General features: G+C 34.5%; 1 protein-coding gene across 6 annotated transcripts in view; it reads right to left on the bottom strand.

Annotated features, from left to right (window-relative positions):
- Positions 1–25,485, bottom strand: part of Ncoa6 (nuclear receptor coactivator 6) — an 85,438-nt gene that overhangs the window by 47,272 nt on the left and 12,681 nt on the right. For 5 of the 6 annotated variants that reach the window (XR_010047404.1, XM_063248468.1, XM_063248472.1 and 2 more), the window contains exons 2-5: positions 18,825–18,892; positions 11,102–11,204; positions 5,376–5,657; positions 1,299–1,454 (exon numbers count right to left, since the gene is read on the bottom strand). Coding sequence is in view for 5 of the 6 variants with exons in the window: in XM_063248468.1 (XP_063104538.1) it covers positions 1,299–1,454; positions 5,376–5,610 (391 nt within the window). In the remaining variant the exon portion in view is untranslated. The remainder of the gene's footprint in view (positions 1–1,298; positions 1,455–5,375; positions 5,658–11,101; positions 11,205–18,824; positions 18,893–25,485) is intronic. The other variant, XM_063248469.1, reaches the window with a different exon arrangement.

The raw sequence follows: 25,485 nt of genomic DNA, 5'->3' as shown, positions 1-25,485 counted from the left end.
TGCTCATAAAATCAAGGATTGTATTTTATCATTAAAGCAACTGTTAAAAAAAGTAGTACTATTATATGCTTCCTTTATTTTCATTCAACACGTCTGCTAAAGAGCCTAACATGTAGTAGGCAAGATAGAATTACAAAAGTTAGCAAAATCAGACTTGGTCCCTGCCTCACAGTCTATCAGTGAATAAAATAATAACCAAATGATTGCTTTAATGAAAGCATAAGATAAATGATCTGAGATAAATAATGAGACTTTTGTGAGAATGTATTAGTAAGGTCTCTGACATACGTTCGGAAAATACAGTTTCAAGACTTAGGCTAGTACTAGAAGGCTGAGTAGATACTAACTAGGAGAAAGGAACTGGACTTCATATACAGAGGAAATCAATGTAAAGGACCTGTGGGAGATGACAAAAATTGTGTGTTCAAAGGTTGAGAAACTAGAAAAGAGAGAGGAAGAGAGTAGAGTTATTCAGATAAGGCTGGATAGAGTTTAGTCTTTGGGTTTTTTTTCTTTCTTTGATGGTGGGGATCGAACTTGTGACCTTGTGCTTGCCAGGCAGGTGGCTTGTGCCAGTGAGCTAAATACCCAGTTAGTCTTTATTCTTTGAATAACAGCAAGCAGGGTTTTAAGCTCGGTTTAGATGTGTGTGTCTGTGTTGGCGATATTTCTGTTTTGAAAAGGGTCCAGTAAAAGCGTCTGAAAAATAATCATTGCTATAAAAGGACTATTAGGGCCTGCTAACCTGTTAGATGAATGATGAAAATATTAAAAGTTTGTTTGGTAGAAGGAAGCAATTGAAATTGAATAGTCTTTTTTTCCCCCAGTATAATAATGGAGATTAAATCCAGAACCTTTGCACTGAACTGTATCCCCAGCTTTTTAAAAATTATTTTTATTGAGACAGCTCTTGCTAAGTTTCCCAGGCTGGGTTTGAACTTGGTGTCTTCCTGCCTTCATTTCTTGGAGTGGTGACTTTATAGGAGTGCATGACTACGTTGGGTAAAATTATGTATTCTTTAAAAGACCAATCAGTTCTGGTCAGGGTACTAGTGAAATTAGTCTGAGATGGATGGCCAAAATTAGCCAAAGAAAAGAGACTGTGGGTAGAGATGCTGAAAAACTGGAGCTCAGTATAGAGCCTCAATTTCTCTTTATCCTGAGGTGTTACAATATAAAGCACAGGTTACATGTATTACTTGGCATTCTGAAGCAAAAGAACAGACAAATCAGCACGGGAAATACACTAAATTCTGTTGTATTTTGGTCAAAATGGGCACATAGCAAAGTAAAAAGACCTTCAATCTGAACGGAGAGAATCCCCAAATCCCGAAGCTGCTGGTTGTTGCTCTGAGCCAGGATCCGTAGCCGCTCAGCTGCTTCCCGAGGGATGTTGAATGTCACACGCACACTGTTCCATGGCTCCACTTTCTGTACCTTTAGCTTGCTGGATTCTTGGTCATAAATAAAAAAGAATAGTATTAGTAATGTTTAAATTACTAGAACACAGGGAATAAGGAAAATGTAAGACTTCAGTGTTAAGCAGACTTCAAATGTAATCCCACCTCTGTCATTTAGTACCTGAGAGACCCAGAAGAGGTTTTTTTTTTCTCGTCTTTTTCCTTTTTATGGGTACCAGGGATCAAACTCACGACTGCCTGCTTTCAAGGCAGGTGCTTATGCCGCTGAGCTAAACCTCCAGCCCCTAAGAAGGGGTTTTTTAATGACACCTTTTTCTCCTCTAAATCCATGAAAAACTAATAGTGTATATGCAAAAAGAAATTTAGCTTAGTACCTGACACACCATAGGTACTGAATGAATGAAAAGATGATGAGGTAAAGAATATATATAGAGAGAGAAATTTAAATTAGCTAATAACAAATTTACTTCTGGACTCAGTTCAATGTATATGAAAAGCTCAGAACATACATGCTTCAACTTTCAAATCAAATTTCATAAATAAGCCAGGCATGGTGGCTCACGCATATAATCCCAGCACTCAGGAGGCTGAGGCAGAAAGATCATTTCGAGTTCGAGACCAGTCTTGGTTACAAAGTAAGCACAATGCCAGCCTGAACTACATAGAGAGACCTGTCTCAAAAAGACAAAAAAAAAAAAAAAAAAGATTCATAGATATACTGGATGCAGATATGTCAACTGTAGAATATTTGAGAATTTGCAGTTACAATCCACTAAATTAATTAATTAATTTTGCTATTGGGGATTGAAACTCATGACCTTGCACTTGCGAGGCAGGCACTTATACCACTGAGCTAAATTCTTGGCCCTCACTAAATTTATTTTGAAGAATGACATGAAAAAAGAGATGAGCATATTAATTCTTAACATTTTATAAAGTATTAAGCACTTTTATCTTTCTAAATTAATTACATGTTTAGAATTTTAGTAATCATATTTAAATATTCGCTGTGCATCTCTGCAAGATATTCATAAAGATAAAACACTTCTTTCAGAACTCTCTACATGCTTTAATCTATGGAAGACTGAATAAATTCTTGATTTTTTAAATAAACTTTGATTTTAAAAATTTTCCTACTTTAAATTGAAGTGCAGTTACTATTAAGTGCACAGAACTGAAGAAAAAGCCAATACAACTAAATTGCAGTTAGGTTAGGAAACATTGTATTTTAAGCATTATGGCAATTCTGACAAGTCAATGCAAACTTCAGGAAATATTTTTAAAAGAAGATACGAAAACTAATTACTGTGTAAAACCTATATATCCATACACAAAATAATAAAGCTGAAACTAACATCATATATAAAAATTGACAAATATCTAATACTCTTAAAAGAAAATATATGGAGTGAGCTTTATAAGCCTAGATTTAGCAATGAGTTTACAGATATTGCACCAAAGATACGAGCAACAAAAGAAAAAATAGAAAAATTGGATAACATAAAAACTTAGTGCATCAAAACACACTGTAATAGAATAAAGTTAATTACAGAAGGAGAAATTATTTACGAATTATATATAACACTTAAAACTCGGCATGGTGGTTTTCAACTGTAATTCCAGCACACTGGGGGGTGCTGAGGCTGGAGGATCACAAGTTCAAACCTAGCCCTTTGTAATGCAGTGACTCAGCAAGACTTTTGACTCAAAAATGAAAAAGTAAAAAAAGGGCTAGGGGTATACATGTCACAGTAAAGGCACTGGGTTTAATCTGCAGTACACAAAACAACAAAAAACTAAAAAAATGCCAATGACTTCAACAGACATTTCTTATCCAATTTTTCTTTTTTTTCTTTTGTTGTTCATGTCTTTGGTGTCATATCTGTATAATCATTACCAAATCCAATGCTGTGAAGCTTATCATATATTTACTTCTACAAGTGTTAAATGTTTCATTTTGAGTTAACTTTTGTATAAGGTATTAGTTTCAACTTTCACTATTTTACAGGTGGATATCTCGCTTCCCAGTAACTAGCCTTTGTTTCTTTTTTAAAAAGTGTTTCCTGAAGTTTGCATTGACTTATCAGAATTGCTGTAATGCTAAAATACAGTGTTTTACTAACCTAACTGCAAAGAAGATACACAAACAGCAAATGAGCACATGAAGAGATACTTAAGAAATGTAAATCAGAACTACTTTGAGAGCAGCTCATGCTCGTAATCTCAGCTACTCAGAAGGCTGAGACAGAAGGATCACTGTTTCAGGCCAGTGTGAGTACTGCAGTGAGCTCTTGTCTCAAAATACATTACAAAAATTTTTTTGACACTAGGACTATAATTTAATGCTGTTCAACTTCAGGACTGACTTACTGAATGAATGCAGCAATAAATTATACTCAGGCCCAACTAGGTCCTTATATTATCAATATCATACATATGATATATATGACATAATTATAGTTACAATGATGGTAAATAAACGCAGTTTCAACACATAACATTTTCTAATACTACGCATGTTAAATGATCCTTAAGTACTGTCTTGTAAAACACAACAAAAAGACCTTAAACAGTCTCCCTCTAGACATTAAATCTCAAAGAAAAACTCCACAAACCTAGAAATAAAAATCTAATTAGCATTAGATCAAATTAATATTTGTAATAAAAGGATAAAATTTGGGCTTTTGCTTTGTCTGAAGGGATTAGATAATTGTGCTAACCAGAAAAGGTAGTGAACATTCAAATCAAGCTTCAAAACCACTGACGTCTACTGTACCCAGATAAGTTATCTAAATGTGTGAAGAACTCAGGAAGCTAAGGCAGAAGGACTACAAGTTCAAGGCCAGCCTGGTCAACTTAGGGAGAACTTATCTGAAGGAGGATGAATTGGGGATGTAGCTCAGAGATAGAGTGCTTGTCCAGCATCCATGAGGTTCTAGATTCAATCCCAAGTAACCACAAACAAACATACAAAGTAAAACACGTGAAGAGACCAGACCTCTATGTGATAAAACAACCTATTATCAGTGGCAGCTGCAATTTAACATCACATGGGGAAGGAGGAGAGTTTGATGTTATTTTTAAAGACAAATTATAAAAATTGGAATTTTAAATAAAGTATCTCAAGGTTTTTATTTTAAAAACTTCTAATATTTTGGCAGTGCTAAGGATCAAACCCAAGGTCTTAAGTGTGCTTGGTAACTCCTACATGAACTATATCCTAAACCTTTATTTTGTTTTGAGATAGAATCTCATTAAGTTTCCTAAACTGGCTTTGAACTTGCAATCCTCCTGTGTTAGTCTGGAGTAGCTGGGATTTAAAGCCATTACACTTGGCTCAATTTTAAAAGCATTGCAATAAAACTGAAATACTAAAAATGAAACACACACAGATTTAAAAGGCTCTTAGTGACTTCTGATAAAACTATTTTTTGTGGAGACAGGGTCTTGCTGCGTGGCCTCAGGGTGGCCTCAAACTCTGTCCTTCTGTCTTACCCTCTCAAGTGTCGGATTACAGGCATGTGATACCAGCCTTTCAGCTACCTCTGATAAAATCTAAGGGAACAAATTTAAAACACTTTGTATATAAACTCATAAAATAATGGATTTTTCTAAGCTTTAAGGGGCCTTAAAGATTGAGTTTAACCTTGTCAATTTACAGGTAAGGAAACAGATCCGAGCTAAAAAAAATAAATAAATTTGGGTCTTGGGAATATTCCTATCTGCTATAGGAGGTAAAGATTTTTATGTTAAACAATACTTTATTAGCTCAGTTCCTCACAAAGAAACACAAAAGCATTTATATCTTTAACAAACATCCTACCATGCTCATTTTGTGTTTAAAATCAGTCTTTCAATCTTGTTTAGCAAACTTGGCTAAAACTCAAGATCACCACGAAAGATAACATACTTCAGAAGAGTAACAAGACAGACATAATAATTAAAGCAAATTACCCATGTGTAATAAATTGGGAACATTCTTTAATATGGTATCCAATTTCCATTTAAAGTCCTTATCATCTATATTTCCTCTAAAGGCCACGAAAATTGTGGAATCCTCCAAAACACTGTTATTTTTTGTGTCATCCTCTTCTAGTCCAGAGTCAAAATCCATCTCTGAGTCTTCTTCTGTTGATGAACACAAGGAAGTATAGATGTCTTCTAAGTTTGGGAGGTCATCTAAAACCATGGCGAATATTATTCCAGAAGCATACGCCAAGTAGACAATAAGAAAACCTTTGAAAAGAGAAAATGAAAAAAGAGTATTATAAGGCGTAAAACAATATATAACCCATAGTTCTGTGAAAATTGTAATTTGTCAAGTAATAAGATGTACCATAAAAATTAAGAAGTGTCAGGATGGTGCAGTGGCCTAAGGCACCATAAAAATGAAGAAATTACACAGAAGTTAAAGTTTAATTAAGATATTTAAAATAATCAATCTAAAAGGTTACAGAAATAAAAATAAATCAGTCTTAAACCTTCTTTTATATTGTATGCTACCTTTTAGTAAGTCTAGACTATCAGGAGGCAATTACAAAAGACTACAAAGAAAATACTTTGAGACAAAAACTAAAAATTAAAAAAATTCTTTTTTTTTTTTTTCCCCACAGACAGTCTTGCTTTGTAGTACAGGCTGGCCCTAAACTCACTATGTAGCCCTGACTGGTTTCAAACTCAAGGTGATCCTTCTGCCTCAGCCTCCAAGTGCTGGGATCACAGGCATGAGCCACTTACATCACCAGTTAAAAAATTTGAGAATCAGTTTATGTAAGCCTTTGGTCAATCCCTGAAGAAGGGATCATACACTGACAAGTGCTTGACAGCCACCAATGTTTTTAAAAGTCTTCTTTTTCCAACCTGCAAATTATAACTTAATCCAACTAAAAGCATTTGATAATCACCTAAAATCCTAGACTTTCATGAGAACCATTTTAAATATCTTAAAAGGTTAACAACTGTGATATGACTGAAAATAATGATTCAGAAAAAAATTAGTATTTTTATAAAAGGAACATTAGGGGCTGGGGATTTAGCTCAGCGGCGTAAGTGCCTGCCTTGCAAGTGCATGAGTTCGATCCCCAGTACAAAAAAAAAAAATAAATAAAATAAAATAAAAAATAAATAAATAAAAGGAACATTAAGTGTTTAGTACATGTTTATGAAGCAACGACCTGTGTCTTGGACAGAAATTACTCTCTAATTTTCAGCTGTAAAGAAGTTACATTTTCTGCTATTTTTAGTTATGTTGCCCACTGAGCAGTACAGGTACTGAAGTTTACATGATGTGGCTACTTTATCTATTAGCTTTGTGATTAAAGATCACATTCTTAACTAAAAAGTAAATGAAGGACAACCCACTTTCCAGCTCCCCTTCTGTCTCTCTTAGGCAGAAGGTATCTTTCCCTTAAGAAATATTTTCTACTCTAAAAAAAGTAAACATTAATTTTCAGTCTTTTTGCTATGCAAGAGTGGCATGGAAACAACAATCTTACTCGGAATGAGGGCTAAGAGTAATAGGGAGGGTGGATACAATCAAAATATGTTACATATATGTAATGTTATAATGAAGCCCACTATTTTGTAAAATTAATATGCACTAATAACTCAAGATTTAAAGAGAAAAATAAAAATTACTTAAGCTTGCAGAGAAAAAGAACTTAATACAAATTTTCTAATTTTTAAACATTCTGTAAATCAATCATAACTTTATTAGGAAAAAATAAGGATAAGAAAAACACTGAAAATAAATCCCTTAAAATGCAAATAGTGATTATTTTAAATTGGTAAGATTACTGATATATTTTCTTTTTCTATTTCTCAATATGCAATATGTTATAAATCATTAAGAAATGAAAAAAAAAAAAAAAAACCAGGGCTGAGAATTGTCTAGCATGCTTAAAGCTTTGGGTTCCATCCCATACTGAAAAATTTTTTTCTTTTTTTTTTGGTGCCAGGGATTAAACTCATGACCTTGTGCTTAGCAGGCAAGCGCTTTTGAATTTTTCTTTTAAAAAAAGGAAAGAGGAAAGAAAAAAGTATAAACTTCTAAAAAGAGTTTTTAATTTAGCCAAGTATGGTGGCACAAGCCTGTAATCCCAGCACTGGGAGGCAAAAGCAGCAGGACTACAAGTGCCAGCCCAAACTGGGCAATTTATCATAAGCCTGTCTAAAGAAAAGAAAAAGTTTAATTTTTCTCCATTAAATAGTAAATAAACGGGGCTGGGGATTTAGCTCAGCGGCATAAGCACCTGCCTTGCAAGCAGGCGGTCGTGAGTTTGATCCCCGGTACCAATAAAAATGAAAAAGACCAAAAAAAAAAAAAAAACCAACTAAAGTGGTAAATAAACTATGAGAGGAAAAGCTTTCTAAAAACCAATCTAAACAACTATATTCTTTCTAGCAGGGAATGGTGACACATGCCTGTTAATTCCAGCACTTCACAGGCTTAAGTAGGAGGACCACAGTGAGTCTGAGGCCAAGAAGGGCTACACAGTGAGTTCAAGACCAGCCTAAACTACACAGCAAGACCTCGTCTTAAAAAACATATTCTACCTGTGACTGTCACAATAGAACAATGTGATATGGGTAGTTTTAAATAAAAGTTGGGCCAGTGGTTCATGACTATTATCCTGAGGAAAGCTGAAGCTGAAGATCAAGTTCAGATTCCACCTGGGCACCTTAGCAAGACCCTATCTCCAACCAACCAATCAACCAAAAACAGTGGATGTTCAATTGTTCAGTGCCTGGGTGGGGGGTGGGGAGACTAGCACAACAGCAATTAGAAAAATCTCAGTAGAAACCACCAGCTGTATTTAATTACCAACTTCATTTTACAACTTCTAATTTGTAGCCGTATACAAACAGAAACTAAGATTTTCAGGGCTAAAAAGCTGCTGCTTAGCAGGATAAAACACTGATCACTTGAACTGCTTTTTTTTTTTTGGTACCAGGGATTGAACTCATGACAGTGTACTTGCAAGGCACGTGCCTTATGCTGCTGAGTTAAATCCCCAGCCCTTGAACTGCTTTTAAAATTGCAGCTATTTACCAATCATTCCAAAGTTGGGACTGCAAAAAAAGGAATATAAACTTGAAAAAAACTTTCCAAAAGAATCTTAGACTGGAAAGAGAATCATCAATTAAAAACCCAAACTTTAAGGTGAGCTTGATGGCATATGCCTACAATGCCAGCACTCAGGAGGCAGAGGCAAAAGGATCACCAAATAGTTCAAAGCCACCCTGGGCTATATACCCAATTCAAGGTCAGCCTGGATTACATAGTGAGACTCTGTCTCAAAAAACAAAACAAGCAAAGCAAAACCAAACCAAACCTAACCCAATCCAAAGCAAAAGGAAACAATGCTTAAACTTTTAATGATCTCTTAACAAGATCACTGATTAGTGTGATTTGGAAAACCCTCTACTGGGAGAGGCACCAAATCTGTACTAATCTCAAATCAAATTATAAGTTCCACAATATCATTCAATTGCTGCCCTCTCCTCCAAAAATTTTTTTGGAGAAAATTATCTTAGGGCCAAGGATATAGCTCACCATAAGTACCTGTTTAGCAACAGCAAGGTCCTAAGTTTAATTCTCGGTACCCCCCCTCCAAAGCAAATTACTTTAATGTATTTGTTAAGATACGTACTTAAAATCAAGTTTTTAATAAATCATGTAATATCAAAATAACTGACTAATCCTCAACTGACTACTTTAAGAGACTCAGTTGTTCACTATGGGCATGTGTCACAAGACAGTGCAGTCTCTCTGGGTTTGCTAAAACTGATCAGCAGTTATCTTGTTCTTCACACTATAAATTCTCAGATCACTTAATAATTTTTACTTCTTGTCTAGGGTTTTTTAAATCTTTTACAAAGAATAAACAAATGTGACATTCAGGAAAAATTTATTTTATCCTTCCAGTAAAAATCAATTCAGGGTTACCAAATAGCTCCAGTTGATGAAGAAATCAACTAGAAATCAATTAGATTTTAGGGGCTGGGGATTTAGCTCAGCAGCATATAAGCGCCTGCCTCGCAAGTGTGCAGGTGTGAGTTCAATCCTTGGTACCCATAAAAAGGAAAAAGACAAAAAAAAAAAAAAAAAAAAAAAGAAAAAAGAAATCAATTAGTTTTTAATAGAAGAATGCCAGCTTACGTGTAAAAAGAATGATTAAAAAGTTATAAATTTTAAAGCTCTAATAAAATAATTCATATGCAAAGATCATTAAGACAAATCAAATATTGTATGAAAAACTGAAAAAGAACTGGGTATTCAAATATCCCAGGATTTGCTGTTGGCAAAGAGAAAACTGTAACTACAACTGAAAGATTTGACAGTCACTGTCTGAGTGACATCTTAGCATTACTAAGAGAGAAACCAGAAATTGTGTGCAATACTAAGCATAGAGAATTATCTATTAAATATTCTTGACCAAAATATTTAACCTTATTCTGATAACTTCTTTTTATTTTCTTCTACAACTCTTCAACAGGCTATAGAGGTGTATTTTAAGCAGCACATGAAGCAATAAATAAATAAAGAGTGTAGGATTTCTAGAGCACAACTGGCTTGGTCTCTTCAATAATTGAGTGGTTGTGGGAAAGGCATAAAGTGGGTAAGAATTATCAACCATTAAGAGATTTGGAAGTTGGCTCTCATAGTATGTGCTTGTAATGCTAGTACCTGGGAGGCTGAGGCAAGTGGATTGCTGTTAGTTCAAAGCCAGCCTGAACTATAAAGCAAGACCCTGTCTCAAAAATAAATAAACAAGACTTGAATGACTTAACAAATGCAGTAGTCCTTCATGTGACTTCAAGAAACATTTCTTAAGAGTACTCTAGACCAGCTTAAACTCACCATGATGCAATCCCCAGTGGAATAATACCAGGATCTGTTACTAGAGTGCTATACAAAAGCTACAGAGGCATAACATAAATTTAAGGATTAGGCTGGGCATGGTGGTGCACATTTACAATCCCAGCACTTCAGAGGCTGAGGCAGGAAGACTGTTCCAAGTTCCAGACCAGCCTGGGCTACAACATGAGCTCAAAACCAGCCTGAACTGCATAGTGAAACCCTGTCTCAAAAAGACAAAAATTAATTAACTAATGAAGGCTTAAAGTGATCTAATTTCTGCTGGGTTTTCACTTACCTCAAATCTAAACAGCATCAATAAGTTGTGCTATTTGAGTCTGTGTATTTCACATATTTATTTCTATTTTTAACCAGAAGTATTTTCTTGAGATCTTCTATCACAGTTTTAATCAGCATAATTTTTTTTTTTTTTTTTTGAGACAGGGTCTCATTCTGTATTCTAGGCTGGCCTTGAACTCACAGGGATCCTGCAGCCTCAGTCTCCAAGTGCTGGGATTACAGACGTGCACCACCACGCCCAGCTCAATCAGCATAAATTTTAATAATCGGTACCGATATATTGTTCTTTTGCTGTCTTCCTATAATGAAACCTAAGCTTCAACTTTATACATAAGGTTAGAAGCTACATTTAAAAGTTTGCAGTAGACATCCCATTTAAAGACAGAAGAATGGTATTTGCATTTTATTCCACGGCTCTAAAAAGAATACTTGCATCCTTTCCAAAAGGACAAATAATATTATAAAAACCAAAAGGATAACATTTCTTTGGACTTTATCTCCTATATAAAGTTTCACTCACCAAAATATCTTTAATTTTTGTCATTTATTCAGGTCATCTTCGAAGTCCAAACAAGCTGGCATTTTTAGGGCTTGTATTTGAAGGTAGCAGCCAAATCAAAATTCTAAACCAGGTTGGGGGGGATATAAAAATCACAGTATTACATAGAAATTACAGAGATGACCTACCTTTGCAACACAAGTCAATATAAATATCATGTTATTAGATTAATGCTCATATCTTTTGAAAATGTTTACAAACTTTTCATTAAACCCATAGAGTTTTTCTTTTTTTCTGAGATCTTAAATCCCTCATCAGCTAGGATTCAAAAAGTATAGAAGCAAAACTCAGGAATTAACACCATCTTTGCTTGAAAATCATCAACCTGGGCACAGTGGTTGATGCTCACTTGTAATTCCAGCATTCAAGGAAGCTGAGGCAGAATGACTGCAAGTTTAAGCCTAGTCTAAGCCATCTGGAATTAGTGAGACACTACCTCAATATAAAAAAATATTTAGAGGGCTGGGGGTATAGCTCAGTGTGAAAGCCCTGGTTCCAATTTCCATTATCTCCCCCACCACTACCACTTAGAGAACTCCTTATACCTTCATTCTTTTCTTTTTCTTTCTTTTTTTTTCCTTTTTATTGGTACCGGGGATCGAACTCACAACTGCCTGCTTTCAAGGCAGGTGCTTATGCCACTGAGCTAAACCCCCAGCCCCCCATTCTTTTCAAAATCATGCCACACTGATACTTAAAATTAAAATATTTTGTAAACAACACAGGAGCTATGTCTCATTACTAATTTACTTTTTACATTTAATAAAGTATAAATGTTTTTCCTATTTTATTCATGTATGTATACATTTTGTATTTTTTATTAAATTTTCAGTTTAAATTTTGAGTTTCTTTCTTTTCTTTCTTTTTTTTTTTTTTTTTTTTTTTTTTTTTTATTGGTACCAGGGATCGAACTCACGACTGCCTGCTTGCAAGGCAGGCCATTATGCTGCTGAGCTAAATCCCCAGCCCAAGTTTCTTTCTTTTCTGAGACAAAATCTTGCTATGTAGTTCAGGCTGACTGGAATTATATGCCCAGGCTGGCCTTGAACTTTTCAAAATCTTCCTGCCTCAGCCTCCTGAGTGCTAGGATTAAGGTGTGTACCACACCTGGCTCTAGTTCTGAAGTACTCTTTATAGTGGATATACAAATTATGCATGACAAATGCATTTTGGCATGTTTCAGGAAAAAAATATCCACTTTAATAAAATAGTATCCACTTTGAGTGTTATGATTTTACATTATTGCCAAGTATTCATTTTTAATCTTGAAATTTTAAATATATATACACACTAGTAGTTAAATTTTTTTTTTTTTTTGTCTTTTTCCTTTTTTATCGGTACTGGGAATGGAACTCACGACTGCCTGCTTGCAAGGCAGGCGCTTATGCCGCTGAGCTAAATCCCCAGCCCCCACTAGTAGTTAAATTTAATAAGTAATAGAGAATAAAATCTCTTAATAATTATCTCTTTTTTTTGAGACAGGGTTTCACTATGTTGTTTAGGCTAGTCCTGCATACTCTATGTAGCCCAAGCTGGCTTGAACCCTATCCTCCTGCCTCAGCCTCCCAAGTGCTGGGATTTCAAGCATGCGCCACCATGCCTGGCTCCCTTAATTATTTAACTCATCTAGAAAGGTCATTTTAAAAGGAAATCTTAATAAATCTAAGAACAAACAATAGAGTCCTTCCTATAGTTTTGCTTCCATCAGCCAATGATGATGCACTGAAATTATAAATTCAAAATAAAATCAAGAAGCAAACGTCTTTCCGTCTTAAAACAACAGTTTTAAGATGGAATTAAGTTTAACACTAAACTAGATTTAAAAAGAAATATAGCTAGGGATATAGCTCAGCAGCACAGCACCTGCCTGGCAAGTGTGAAGTTGTGAGTTTGATCCCAGGTACAAAACAAAACCCAACTCAATCCAACCCAACCCAACTGAAACAAAAACAAAAACAAAACGCTCACAAATAAGAACTATAAACTTTCTAGAAAATACTCTGTATAGGTTTCTGGAGAATATAGTAAAACCAGTGAGTAAAAATGGAAATTCACAGTAATAAAGTATCTGTTAGAGGTGGCGGCATAGAAAAAATCAAAATAAATGACTTAAAATTTTGATTCAACATTAGCAAAAAAGTGAACTACAAGAAAGCAAAATGAAGAAATTAATAAAAACCAATTCATTTAATATACATAAACAGAAATCAGAAACTAGAAAAGAATAGTTGAGCAACCATTATCACACTGAGAAAATAGCTAAACTAGTTAACTGAATTAAGCAAAAGGGGAAAAACCACATAAAACAATTACAAAAAGGAAATGAAACAGGTCACTAGGACAATTTTGCTCAAGCTTTTGTTCATCACTATGTAAATATGCTAGTACTCCAAGTACCACACACAAATTAATAAAAATTATAATGAACTGTTTCTTTTTGTTTTAGCTGTACTATACATTGAACTACAGTTTGCACTGAGCTGCATCATCAGCCCTTTTTATTTTTTGAGACAGGGTCTTGATAAATTGTCCAGGCTCAAACTTGCAATCCTTCTGTCTCAGTCTCTTGTATAGCTGAGATTACAGGCCTGTGCCTCTGTGCTTTGCTCACAATTAACCTTTTAAACACCACATAAGTCTAATGGTCTGAAGCTGTTTCAGAATAGTTATGTGTACATGTATATATTTGAGGAATTAGAGTGCGTGCATATGTATATTAAAGGAATTAGTGTTCACCATATTTATATAACATAAATCTAAATCTTTTATGAAGCAAATGTAACATGAGCATCAAAAGCGAATACAAATTGCAAACAAAGCTACAGACTAATCTCTTACATTGCTCAGTCTCATAGTGATGTGAGACTCTAAATAAAATTTTAAACAGACTCTGGCAGTTTATCAAAAGAATAATAATGTATCAGGTAGTGAAGTTCTAGGACTACAAGGAAGGCTTAGTATTAGGAAACTAAGGGTAAAAGTTATGCAGTCATCTCGGTAAGATATTAAAAAGTAATTTGATTAAATTCAGCAACTCTCCTTAATTATAACTTTCTTTAGAATTTCAAAGAGTTTTTTTTAAAACTTTTTTAACATAATAAAATATATTTTCTCAGCCCAAAAGTTAGGGCTGAAGGTATAGCTCAGTGATATCGAGTTTACATTGACAAGGTTCTGGGTTTGATGCCCAAGGGAGTATGATAAAGTGCTTGCTTAATGGGGAAAGATTAGAGGCATTTGTTACAGAAATCAGGAAGAACACAGAAGGATACATACTGTATTAGAGGTATAAGTGAAATTAGACAACAGAAAGAGTATAAAATTAGAGAAAACAATGTAAAATGATCACTGCCTGCAGATGACACACTTACATTCTTGAAAATTTTTTAAAAAGTCAACAATGAAGCACTAAGAATATTTAGCAAAAGTAACAGCACGAAATTAAAATATAGAAAAAAACAGGTTTTACTAATATGTAATCACCAATAGGTAGAAAAAAGATCTTAGTTATAATATTGACAAAAACATAAAATAAGCAAGAATGAAAAAGGAAAAAAGAAAACCTAAAAATACAAACTACAAACATACAAAACAAAAATACAAACTACAAAGCAAGACCTTATCTCCTCCCCTCCAAAAATTCCCAAAATTTATATAGAATTATAATATGGAGAAGCTAAAAATAGTTTTGAAGGACACAAATACAAAAAGGACTTAAATAGAATGTTCTTTGATTAAAAATTCATTAGTATCAATTTTCTCTAACTTAGAACCAATCAATCTCAACAGACATCTATTTATTTACTTACATATTTTTGGTGGGTACTGGCAATCAAACTTAGGACTTTGTGCTTGCCAGGCAGGCACTGTACCACTGAGCTATACGCCCAGCCCCTAATTTATTTATTGTTTTTAAATAGACAAACTATAAAATTCATATAGAAATAAGTTAAAAGCAATCAGGAATAGTTTGAAAATAAGATCAGTGAAAGGAACAAGTTTTACGGGATATTGAAACAAAGTTTCAAGAGTTAAAACAATTTACTGGAGATATAGCTCAGCAGCACAGGGCCTGACTGGCAAGTGTGAGATCCTGAGTTAGAAAAGAAAGAAAAAAAAGAGTTAAAACAATTATAAGTGAATAGAAGGCCAATAGAACAGACTAGATATCCCCAAAATAGCTGGGTGTGGTGGTGCATGCCTATAATTCTAATATTTGGGAGGTTAACACTGGAGGAGCTTTGAAAATTTATGGCCAGTTTGAGATAGTGATACAGTCTGAACTACAAAGCAAGACCCTATCCCCTCCCCTCCAAAAATATATAGAATTATAATATGGAGGAAAAAATGTTTTTTTTCACTAAATGAGTAATGAGGTGACCATCTGGGAAAAATATAACATTTAGAGACACAGTAACATGTTATACAAAATACCTCCAAATGGATCACAATGCCAGTGGAATAAATGAAACTCTGAAAGTATTACAAGAAAGTACAAAAAATTTTGCAGTCCTAGGATGGGAAAGATTTTTCTAATTTATGACTAAATATATAAAGACATAAAAGATTGATAAAGTCAAATACATGAAAAAGTTCTGCAAAGCAACATCATAAAAACAAATGACAGTGCAAGTTAAAACATCTGCAATCATGTCACTGACGAAAGAGTGTCTCTCTGGGCTGAAGGTATATACCTCAGTGGTAAAATGTATGCTTAGTATTCACAAGGACTTGAAGTTCAATCCCTAGCACTGGGAAGAAAACATGTAAATCTCATTATGTAAATAATAAACTATAGGAAAAAATGTGTACCTGTATATGCGTGCTTACATAAATATGCAAAAAAATAAAAATAAAAATGTGGACAAATTTTTGTGTTTAAAATTGAAAGGTTCTTGTCCTAGTACAAAATTATTGTACAATTATGGCACTGGTCCAACATAGTGGAAGGCCAAAGCGGAAACGCTTACTGCTTCCTCCTCCTTCTTCAGCCCTAACTGCAATTCCCTTTCCCGTTTGCGTGTATAGAGAATTCCAATCAATTCCTCACGTCATCAATATCTGCCCCATGCGCCACTTCTGATCAGAAGTCATATAACCCTCTGCCTCTCTGTATCAAGTCAAAGGAAATAGTCCAACCATGGGTTGTGGTCTCTTTTCTACATGCTCAGTAAAAAAAAATTATTTTTTTTACTTTTCACTTTTCTAGAGTGCCAGACTCCAGCAAAAATTAGCCACAGGACATGATCAGAAAATCAAGAGAAGGTGGTACACACCTGCAATCTAAATACTCTGAGGCTAAGGCATGAAGATTGCTTTGAGTTCAAGGCCAGCCACTACATAGTGAGTTCAAGGCCAGCCTGAATTATAGAATGAGACTCTGCTTCAAAAACAAAAATACAAACAAACAAACAATATACATGTAATTTTAAAAACAAGAGAATTCAAAGGAAAGGAAGTAAAAATTAAATTTAAACATGTATAAAGATATGCAACTTTACACACATGAAGAAAAAAATACTTATTGGATTAGCAAAAATCCAAAAATTGGATAATGTATGGTCTTGACAAGGTTATAGAAAAACAGGTTCATTCACTGTTAGTGCTAATGCAAATTGATATATATATATATATATATATAATAGTATCTATCAAAATAAATGCCTAAGTGTCACAGCACATGCCTGTAATACCAGCACTCAAATCAAGAGGCCAAGGCTATTAGTTTGAGGCCAGCCTGGGCTCCACCGTGAATTCAGCGTCAGCCATGACTACATATCTCATGTCTCAAGCAAAACAAAGCAAAACAAAACTCCAAAACAAACCAAAAAAACCCCAACCAAACAAAAAATAATATTACTATTATATTTACCATAACCCAGCAATTTGATTTTTAAATAATGATCCTACAGATACATCTGTCAGCAAACAAGATGATACATGTTTAAGTTTATTCATTACAGTCTTGTTTGTAGCAGCAAAGATAGGAAACCACCCAGAGTACATCAATAAGAACTATATAAATTACAGTACATCTACAAAAAGAAATATTAAAAAAAAACGCAGCAAGAATGAAGACGCTACATGTGTACCTACATGAAAAGAACTCTAAGATATACTGCTGAGAGTTAAAAAAAGCTAAGGAATAAATCACTAGTACAACATGCTACTTTTGCGAGAAAATAGCAATATACAGGTAAATTACCAAAACTGCAGAAAATTGGAGCTTTTTGAATTCTACAGTAGCTCAAACTCATGGAACATATACTACATATCATTCATATAAACACTTTGCATTACCAACATTGTTAATCCCTTCAACAACCCCGTAGACTGACTAGGTTCTATTTCATGCCCCAATTTTACAAATGAGGAAACTGTGGCATAGAGAAGTTACTTGCTTAAGACCATACAAATTCTGTGTCATGACTTCAGTCCAGATAGTTCGTTAGATTAAGCCGGACTCTTCACCATCCTACCACTCTTTATATTAAGTCTACTTGAGTATTTGATTAAAGCATATTCTCAGATCACTGAAATGCATTTATGTACTAATTCAACATTTAAATATGCAATACAATATAATATTATATTGTATTATATAATATTGGGCAGTGTTCTAAATACTAAAGAAACAATGGTGAGGAAATTACAGACATGGTATGCATTATGGAGCTTCTATTCAAGCAAGACTTTAGGTTTAAAACATGAGATGCTTAAACCAAAGTACTTATAGAATATAATTTATACGGCTGGGCGTGGTGGTGTACACCTGTACTCCCAGCACTCGGGAGACTGAGGCAGGAGGATCACTGTGAGTTCAAGACCTGCCTGGGCTTACAAAGTGAGCTCAAAACCAACCTGTCTCAAAATTACAAAGAAAAAATAATATAATTTATTCAAATACAGAATAAAAAGTCTCAAATAATACACTGGATAGTTCTGCTTTAACTAGCCAGAAACAGTTCTCAAATTTTTCTGCACTTGAAAAATCACTCACTGATAGGATCATTAAAAACTATCAAAATCTAGGCCATACCTTCAGGTCAATTAAATCACAATCTGAGGGAATAGGGAAGAAAAAAAAGGTTTCAGCAGGCTTCCAAGAACCACAGGCTATTTCGATGTGCAGATAATTTTAGAAATACTACTCTGTACTTATCTGTGTGAATAATGATAAATTTAATTTGTGATGACATAGAAGCAAGTAGCTGAATGAGAATAATTACTATATATACATCTGCCCTTCTGTGAGACTTCTAAGACAGTTTTTTCCCCCTGCCAATGTTATAAAAGACCAAAAAAAAAAAAATTCTGAAAACATCAGAAAAGACCAAATGAACAATTATATTCTTTTTTGAATTTATCCTTAACTCCATCGCTCTCTAAAATCACGGAGAACTGAGAAATTCACCTTTTTATCTTTTCTTAGTTTTTCCATAGAACCAGTAAAAGAATTCTACCATATTATACACACTCACCATAACGGACAAAGAGATGACTATTAGCAGATCTTATTTAATTGGTGTGGATCAAATGCAAGCTTGCTGCAGTAAAATACTCTACAGACATTAAGATCAAATCATTTATTTTTTAAAAATAATTTAGGTCTTAAATTCAATCCTTTAAGTTGAAACTAAGTCTTTTATACATCAAACCTTCATTTTGTATAGAGTCAACAGACCTGTTTAAGAACTCTGACCACTCTCAAAACAGATAATCAGGAAGACACCTCTCCATTCCTCCCAGGACCTAGACAAAACAGAAAATGGGCAAAGAGGGAAAAAAAACATTAGAAGACTAAATATATTCAAAATAAAGTCTTATGACTGACCAAATTTCTTCTATCGTTTCTGTTAATTTTATTCAGCAGAACTGTAAAAGACATCAGCTGAGGTTTAGTCCAGTGGTTTTTAACATGAAAAGCTTACTATAATCTGCAAGTATGCTCAAGACATTTTCAAAACACCTCTGTAGTCGTTACGTATATTTATTTCAAAATTCATTATCTTTATCTACTCCTTGTGTGTTGTATATTTAAATGATCACATTGGAAATAAAAACTAGACACTATATTTGGCTTAGGCAGAATCCAAGAAAGATTCTAATTAAGTGGGCGCCAGAGTGTCAAAGACATTTCATGATTTGCCTTAGTTCAGTAGCACAGCAATCTGCCTAGTAAGCACAAGGTCATGTGTTCAATTCTCAGTTCTCCCCAAAAAAAGACAGTGAGTGAGAGAGATGTTTCAAATTATTAGCAGTAAAATCAACTAAGTATATATTTAGAATAGACTAACACAAATTTATAGAGTAACAATGGGAAGAGGGCTAGGCTGGGCACAGCAGGGTAGGTGTCCTATTCTTTCTAGTTGTATCCATTCCACAAACTGTTTATAATTTTGGGCACAAAATCTCTCAGCCTGAGTGTCTTAAATTACAAAGAGGACAGACCTCTAGAGCTAGAACTAAACAAAATCTCAAGTTCTTTATAATTTTAAAAAATTTCAAAAAACAAAAACAACAAAATGGGGCTGGGGATTTAGCTTGGCAGCATAAGCACCTGCTTTGCAAACATGCAGTCGTGAATTCGATCCCCGGTATGAACAAAAAACAACAACCACCAAAAAAACACAACAAATAAACAATTCAAGGACTCACATGTAATCCCAGCACTTTCGAAAATTATGGCAAGTTGGAGGGCATCCTGGGCTACATAGGAAGTTTAAGGCCAACCTGAACCATACAGTGAGACTCTGTCTCAAAAAAAGAAAACAACAACAAAAAAACTGAAGGACTATAGCTAAGTGTTAGTATGCTTACCTACTACTTAGGCCTGCCGTGAGTTTGATCCTCAGCTCCAACAAAACCAAACCAAACCAATCCCTTTAATGACTATTTATAAAGAAATTTAATTCTTCAGTGTCAGTGGATTAACAATTGTGACAATCTTTGTCAAAAAATTTTTTGACAGTTTATAATAAAACTGAAATTAGCTATCTTTTAATCTACATTTAAGAATTTATCCTACAAAAGCAAACATTCTTTTTCCTAAAGCTACAGTATATACACAAGAATGTGATGGGAAAAGATCATAAACAACCTTAATACTCATTCCATTGAGTGAAAACAACATAAAGAGAACACTATGCAGACAGTAAAGAGTGGTTTAGACATTTGCTTAATGTGTATTATGGTATCATGAGGATTGCAAAAAATACAGCAGGGTTTGTGGTACACACCAATAATCCCAGCACTTGTGAGGCTAGGCTGGAGATCTGACAGTTCAAAAACAGCATGGGGCTACATGGTGATTTCAAGGCCAGCCTGCATTACATAGCAAGACCCTGCCTCAAAAAACAAAAACAAATAAACAGACAAAAATAAAATAAAGTGAATCAGTGTGCATATTTGTACTTCTACAAATGTGAAAGAATCACAGTAGAGTATTATTATATTTGGGTAGCTGGACAGCTAGGAGATAGCTAGCTTTTCTGTCATTAGTTTCAATGATATTTAGCCTGTTGCAATATTCTTGTGATTTGAAAGGTAAACCTAAGGGTAATCTGTCAAAGAAAAAAAATGATAAAAATAAACCCTAGGTGCTTTTCAGATAGATGTGTAAAGCAACTTTTATCTTAATTTTTAAATTTTTGTATTATTTTGTGTGTTACTGGGGCCTGAATCCAAGGCCTCTGCATTGAGGTACATTCCCAGCTCGTATTTTATTTTGAGACAGGCTCTTGCTAAGTCACTAAATTGCCTAGGCTGGGGTTGAACTTGTGATTCTCCTGTCTCAGCTTCCCAGAACACAAGGATTATAGGCAGGTGCTGGTGAAAGGAGTTTTATGAACTCCAAAGTTCTCTATTTCATAATAAAAAACAAAAGAAGCTTTTGACTTAAAAGTTTTGTGATTTTTATCGGCTTAAAAATTTTTTTTAAGTAGCACAATTCACAAAATCCTATTACACAATCTCTCTCTGTCTTTGGTTAAATTTTATTTGTTTTTAGCTATATTCAGACACTTGAAACTTATCTTTTAGAACAAGGCACCATTCTTATACTGAATAAAATTATACATACATCATACAAACACAAGAAAATAGCAAATCTATAATGAACAGAGTCAAATATTGTGAAAATAAGTACTAGCAAGATAAAAACATGTTCAAAATTGGTAAAATTTTCTTAAAAACACATTTGCTGCCGGGCGTGGTGGCACACTCCTATAATCCTAGCACTTGGGAGGTTGCGGCAGGCAGATCACTGCAGGTTCAAGGCCAGCCTGGGCCATAAAGTGAGCCCAGGGCCAACCTGAAGGGCATAATGAGACCCTGTCTCAAAAATAAATAAATAAATGACGGGGCTGGGGATTTAGCTCAGCGGCATAAGTGCCTGCCTTGCAAGTGCGCAGTTGTGAGTTAGATCCCTGGTACCGATTAAAAAAACAATACATTTGCTAGTCACAAAAGAAAAACAATGCAGTTTTACAATGGGGAGTCTAGAGAACTCTGGCAGTTACCATAGTAACTCCGGTGATGAAACTTCCTAATAGAGACAACCATTGAGACATTTATGTACCCCCTGATATAAAACAATGTGAAGAATGTTTGTATAACTAGAATATAATCAAGTCTTTAGAATGTAACACATAAGTCTTAACCTTCTAGTTTAGGGAAATACTGAAAATAAAGAAAGATGTTCAATGCTATAAAGAAAACAATTAGGTAAATCCGAATATGAGATGTTAAGAAAACTGTTCTGATGTCAATAGATTGATGCAATGGAAAAAAGGATTGGTTTCAGAGGATAACAGAAGTGTTCTTAGTTTTTAAAAAGTTAAAGGGACTGAGAGTGTAGCTCATGATAGAGTGCTTGTCTATATGTGAGGCCCTAGGTGTAATCCCCAGCAAAAACTACAGCAAATGCATTATGAGGCCTTTAATTTGATTTCACTTCAAATAAGTCAGCTACAAAAGTCATTATGGAGATACACGAATAATTTAAATACAGCCTTATTATCATATAAGAAGAAATACTGTTAATTTTCTTAGATGTAAAAAGTGGTACTGGGATTATATAGGAGAGCGTCCTTACTTGTAGGGATGTATGCTAAACTAAAAGCATAAACCCCCTTCTCTTTTTCCTTCTTTCTTCCCTCGTATTTTATCCGGTTTCTTGAAAAAAAAGTTACGCTATGTTGCCTAGGCTGGCCTTAAACTTGCTGTGGAGCCCATGCTGGCCTTGAACTCCTAATACGGACATTTCTTGTTTACTGATTAAAGTCCTGTAGCTAGGCTGTTAACTGAATTGGTTCCTGAACCGGATGTGGTAGCACATACCTATAATCCCAGCTGAAGCTGAGGCAGGAGGATCATTGCAAATTTGAGACTAGCCTGGGCTGGCAGCCTGGGCTACAAAGTGAGCACATGGCCAGCCTGAACTACATAACGAGACTCTGTCTCAAAAAGACAAAAACAAAATAAAATAATTGAATTGATTCCTAAATGAGTAATGGTATAGAATATGTACATTACAACATTCAGAAGTAAGAAATGTTCAAAGAAAACTCCAACATGGTGGCTTTGCTTTTATTTGCGTAACTCTTACATGCAATACTATAATGTATAGCAGAACATAAAACTACAATACTGAACAGTATAATCAGCAAAAATTACAGAACGGTTTAAACAAACAGTACTGTATCAAAAAAGATACTAATAAGATATTAAGACTCTATAAACAAGATGTACAGAACTGTACCAAATTTTAAAAAAAGGTCATAAGTCCGAGTGGCAAAACAGTCATTAAACAAATGTCACAAGCAAAGAATATCTGAATTCCTGTCTGGTAGTATAGGTGTATACAACTGTGCCAGGTTATGATGCCTTTACTTTTATAAGCTTTAGCATAATAAGTATTTTATTAGGCCTACATCAATGTGTTGAATATGAGTGGCAGGTATTTCTGGTTTTCTTCTCCTGGAGTATGTTTTAATTTTTTCATGGTAAAATATTAGAAACAGTCAGGCATGGTGGCACACGCCCATAATTCCAGCACTTGGGAGGCTAACGCAGGAAGATCACCACTAGTTAAGAAGCCAGCCTGGGCTACATAGTGAGTTCAAAGATAGATGGACTGAATAGTTAGATCTTGTCTCCCAAAACAAAACAAACCATTAAAGATACTTTTAAAATGTACGTAGTATATCACTACTATACTAGAAGAAACTAATACTGACTAGTAACTACTGGCAATGTAACCTGGTAGTCATTGATGTGTTTTTTTGTTTGTTTGTTTGTTTGAGACAAGGTTTCACTATGTAGTTTAGACTGGTCTTGAACTCTTTTTGTAGTACAAATTGGCCTCAAACTGAGGTAATGCTCCTGGGATTACAGAGGTGCATCACCATTACAGAGGTGCACCAGCAAGTTTGTATTTGTTTTAGAGAATAATATGACAATGTGGCTGAAAAGTGATATTCTTTATCCTGATTAAATGACTTTAGCAAATATAGTCTAAGAAGGGGCTGGGGATTTAGCTCAGCAGCATAAGCACCTGCCTTGCAAGCAGGTGGTCGTGAGTTCGATCCCTGGTACCGATAAAAATGAGAAAGACAAAATATATATATATATATTCATATTCCAAGAAAAATATAAGGGGAAAGTTTATAAAGAGATGTTACAACAGTACAATTGAGAACTGTAAAACAAATTCAAAAAAACAAAAATCACTTAAATATTAAATAATTAGCCAGGTATGGTAGCACACGCCTGAAATCCCAGCACTCAGAAAGAGGATCACCATGACTTTGAGGTCAGCCTAAACTATACAATGAGTTCAAAGCCAGTCTGAACTATACAGCCAAAAAAAAATCAAGTTTGGTTATTATGTATCTACTAAAACTGACAGATATACTTACCCATTAAAAAAGTACATCAATATTTTGACAAATTCAAAAATAACTGAATTTCTAGATTAGATCACAAACATAAAAAAAAAAAAAAACTATAGAAGGGTTGGGGATGCAGCTCAGTGCCACAGTGCATGCCTGGCAAAGTGCCAGGTCCTGAGCTAGATTCCTGGTATCCAAAACAAACAAAAGACTATAAAAACTGTATGAATTAAGCTTGTAAAGGCTATATAAGTGTAAAAATGACTATTATATGTTAGTTTATAATATTTAAATTGTTTAATAATTTTGTGTGGACACAGTTTTTAAGGAAAATATGAATATAGACATTGAATCAGAAAGAACTGCTTAGGCACAAATAAGAAAAAGTACCTGAGGCTATTATTGATCACAACTGTAATTCCTAATTATAATCTGAATACAGTGCTACTAAAGACAAAGGGAACATAGTTATTAAAAAGACACATAGATGGATACACATACACCATACCTGCAATCTCTGCTACTCAGGAGGCTGAGGCAGGAGGATTGTACCTTTTTTTAAAAGAGACCAATTTGGGCAAGATTTTGTTTCAAAATAAAGGCCAGGATTCAATTCCCAGTACCATAAACAAATAAAAATAAGACTGTGGTTGTAACTCGGTGTTCCCTAGATTTAATCTCTAGCAGTACAAAACAAACAAAAAAGCCCTCAAAGTTTGTTGGTGGTTCTTTTTACTAAGAGAGATTGCTCTTTGACTACCTTGATAAAAAGTTAGTAAGACATGCAAATGAGGGATGCTAGCTGTATTAAATCATGAACCAATTGTTGTTCAGTATTTACTCATGATTACTTGATCATAAAATCCTCTAAAGTTGAATCAGTTAATCAAAGCTTTAGTCAGTCATTCACCCTTTCAAAATTTTATAGTGACAGTTTGCTTCCAAATAATGCTCATTTGGCAACATTCAAATGTTCGAGACCTGACATCAAGGGCCTCAACAAACTACTACTCTGGTTTCATCTTTGTATAACTCAAAACAACAACAAACCAGACTTCTTACTACTTCATTATCTAAATACCCCATATCATTTCCCAGGCCTATTTGTCTCCCTTAACCCCACTTGTATTCTTCTACCACTTTAAACAGTAAGTTTCAAATGCCACTGTTATGAGCTGAATTATATCCCTTGAAGAGTCCTAACCCTCAGTGCCTGAAAATGTGAACTGATTTGGAAAGACAGTTGCTACAGATAATAAGTTAAGGAATAAGGTAAGCTCTTAGTATGATTCTTGTCCTTGTAAGAAGGAAATTTGGTCACAGGGACCAAGACATATGGAGAACTTCCTATGGCAAGAGGAAGAGACTACTATGATGCAGGAGCAAGCAGAGGAGCAGCAAGAACTGATGAAAGCTAGAAAGTAGCAAGGAAGGAATCCACCCAAAGTATCA

This window comes from Cavia porcellus, unplaced genomic scaffold (assembly GCF_034190915.1).
Source record: "Cavia porcellus strain 051 isolate PalLab524CR breed Dunkin Hartley unplaced genomic scaffold, mCavPor4.1 scaffold_5, whole genome shotgun sequence".
Classification (NCBI taxonomy): Eukaryota; Metazoa; Chordata; class Mammalia; order Rodentia; family Caviidae; genus Cavia; species Cavia porcellus.
The sequence above is the reverse complement of the archived record's forward strand: the minus strand, read 5'-3'. Positions and strand labels throughout refer to the sequence as shown.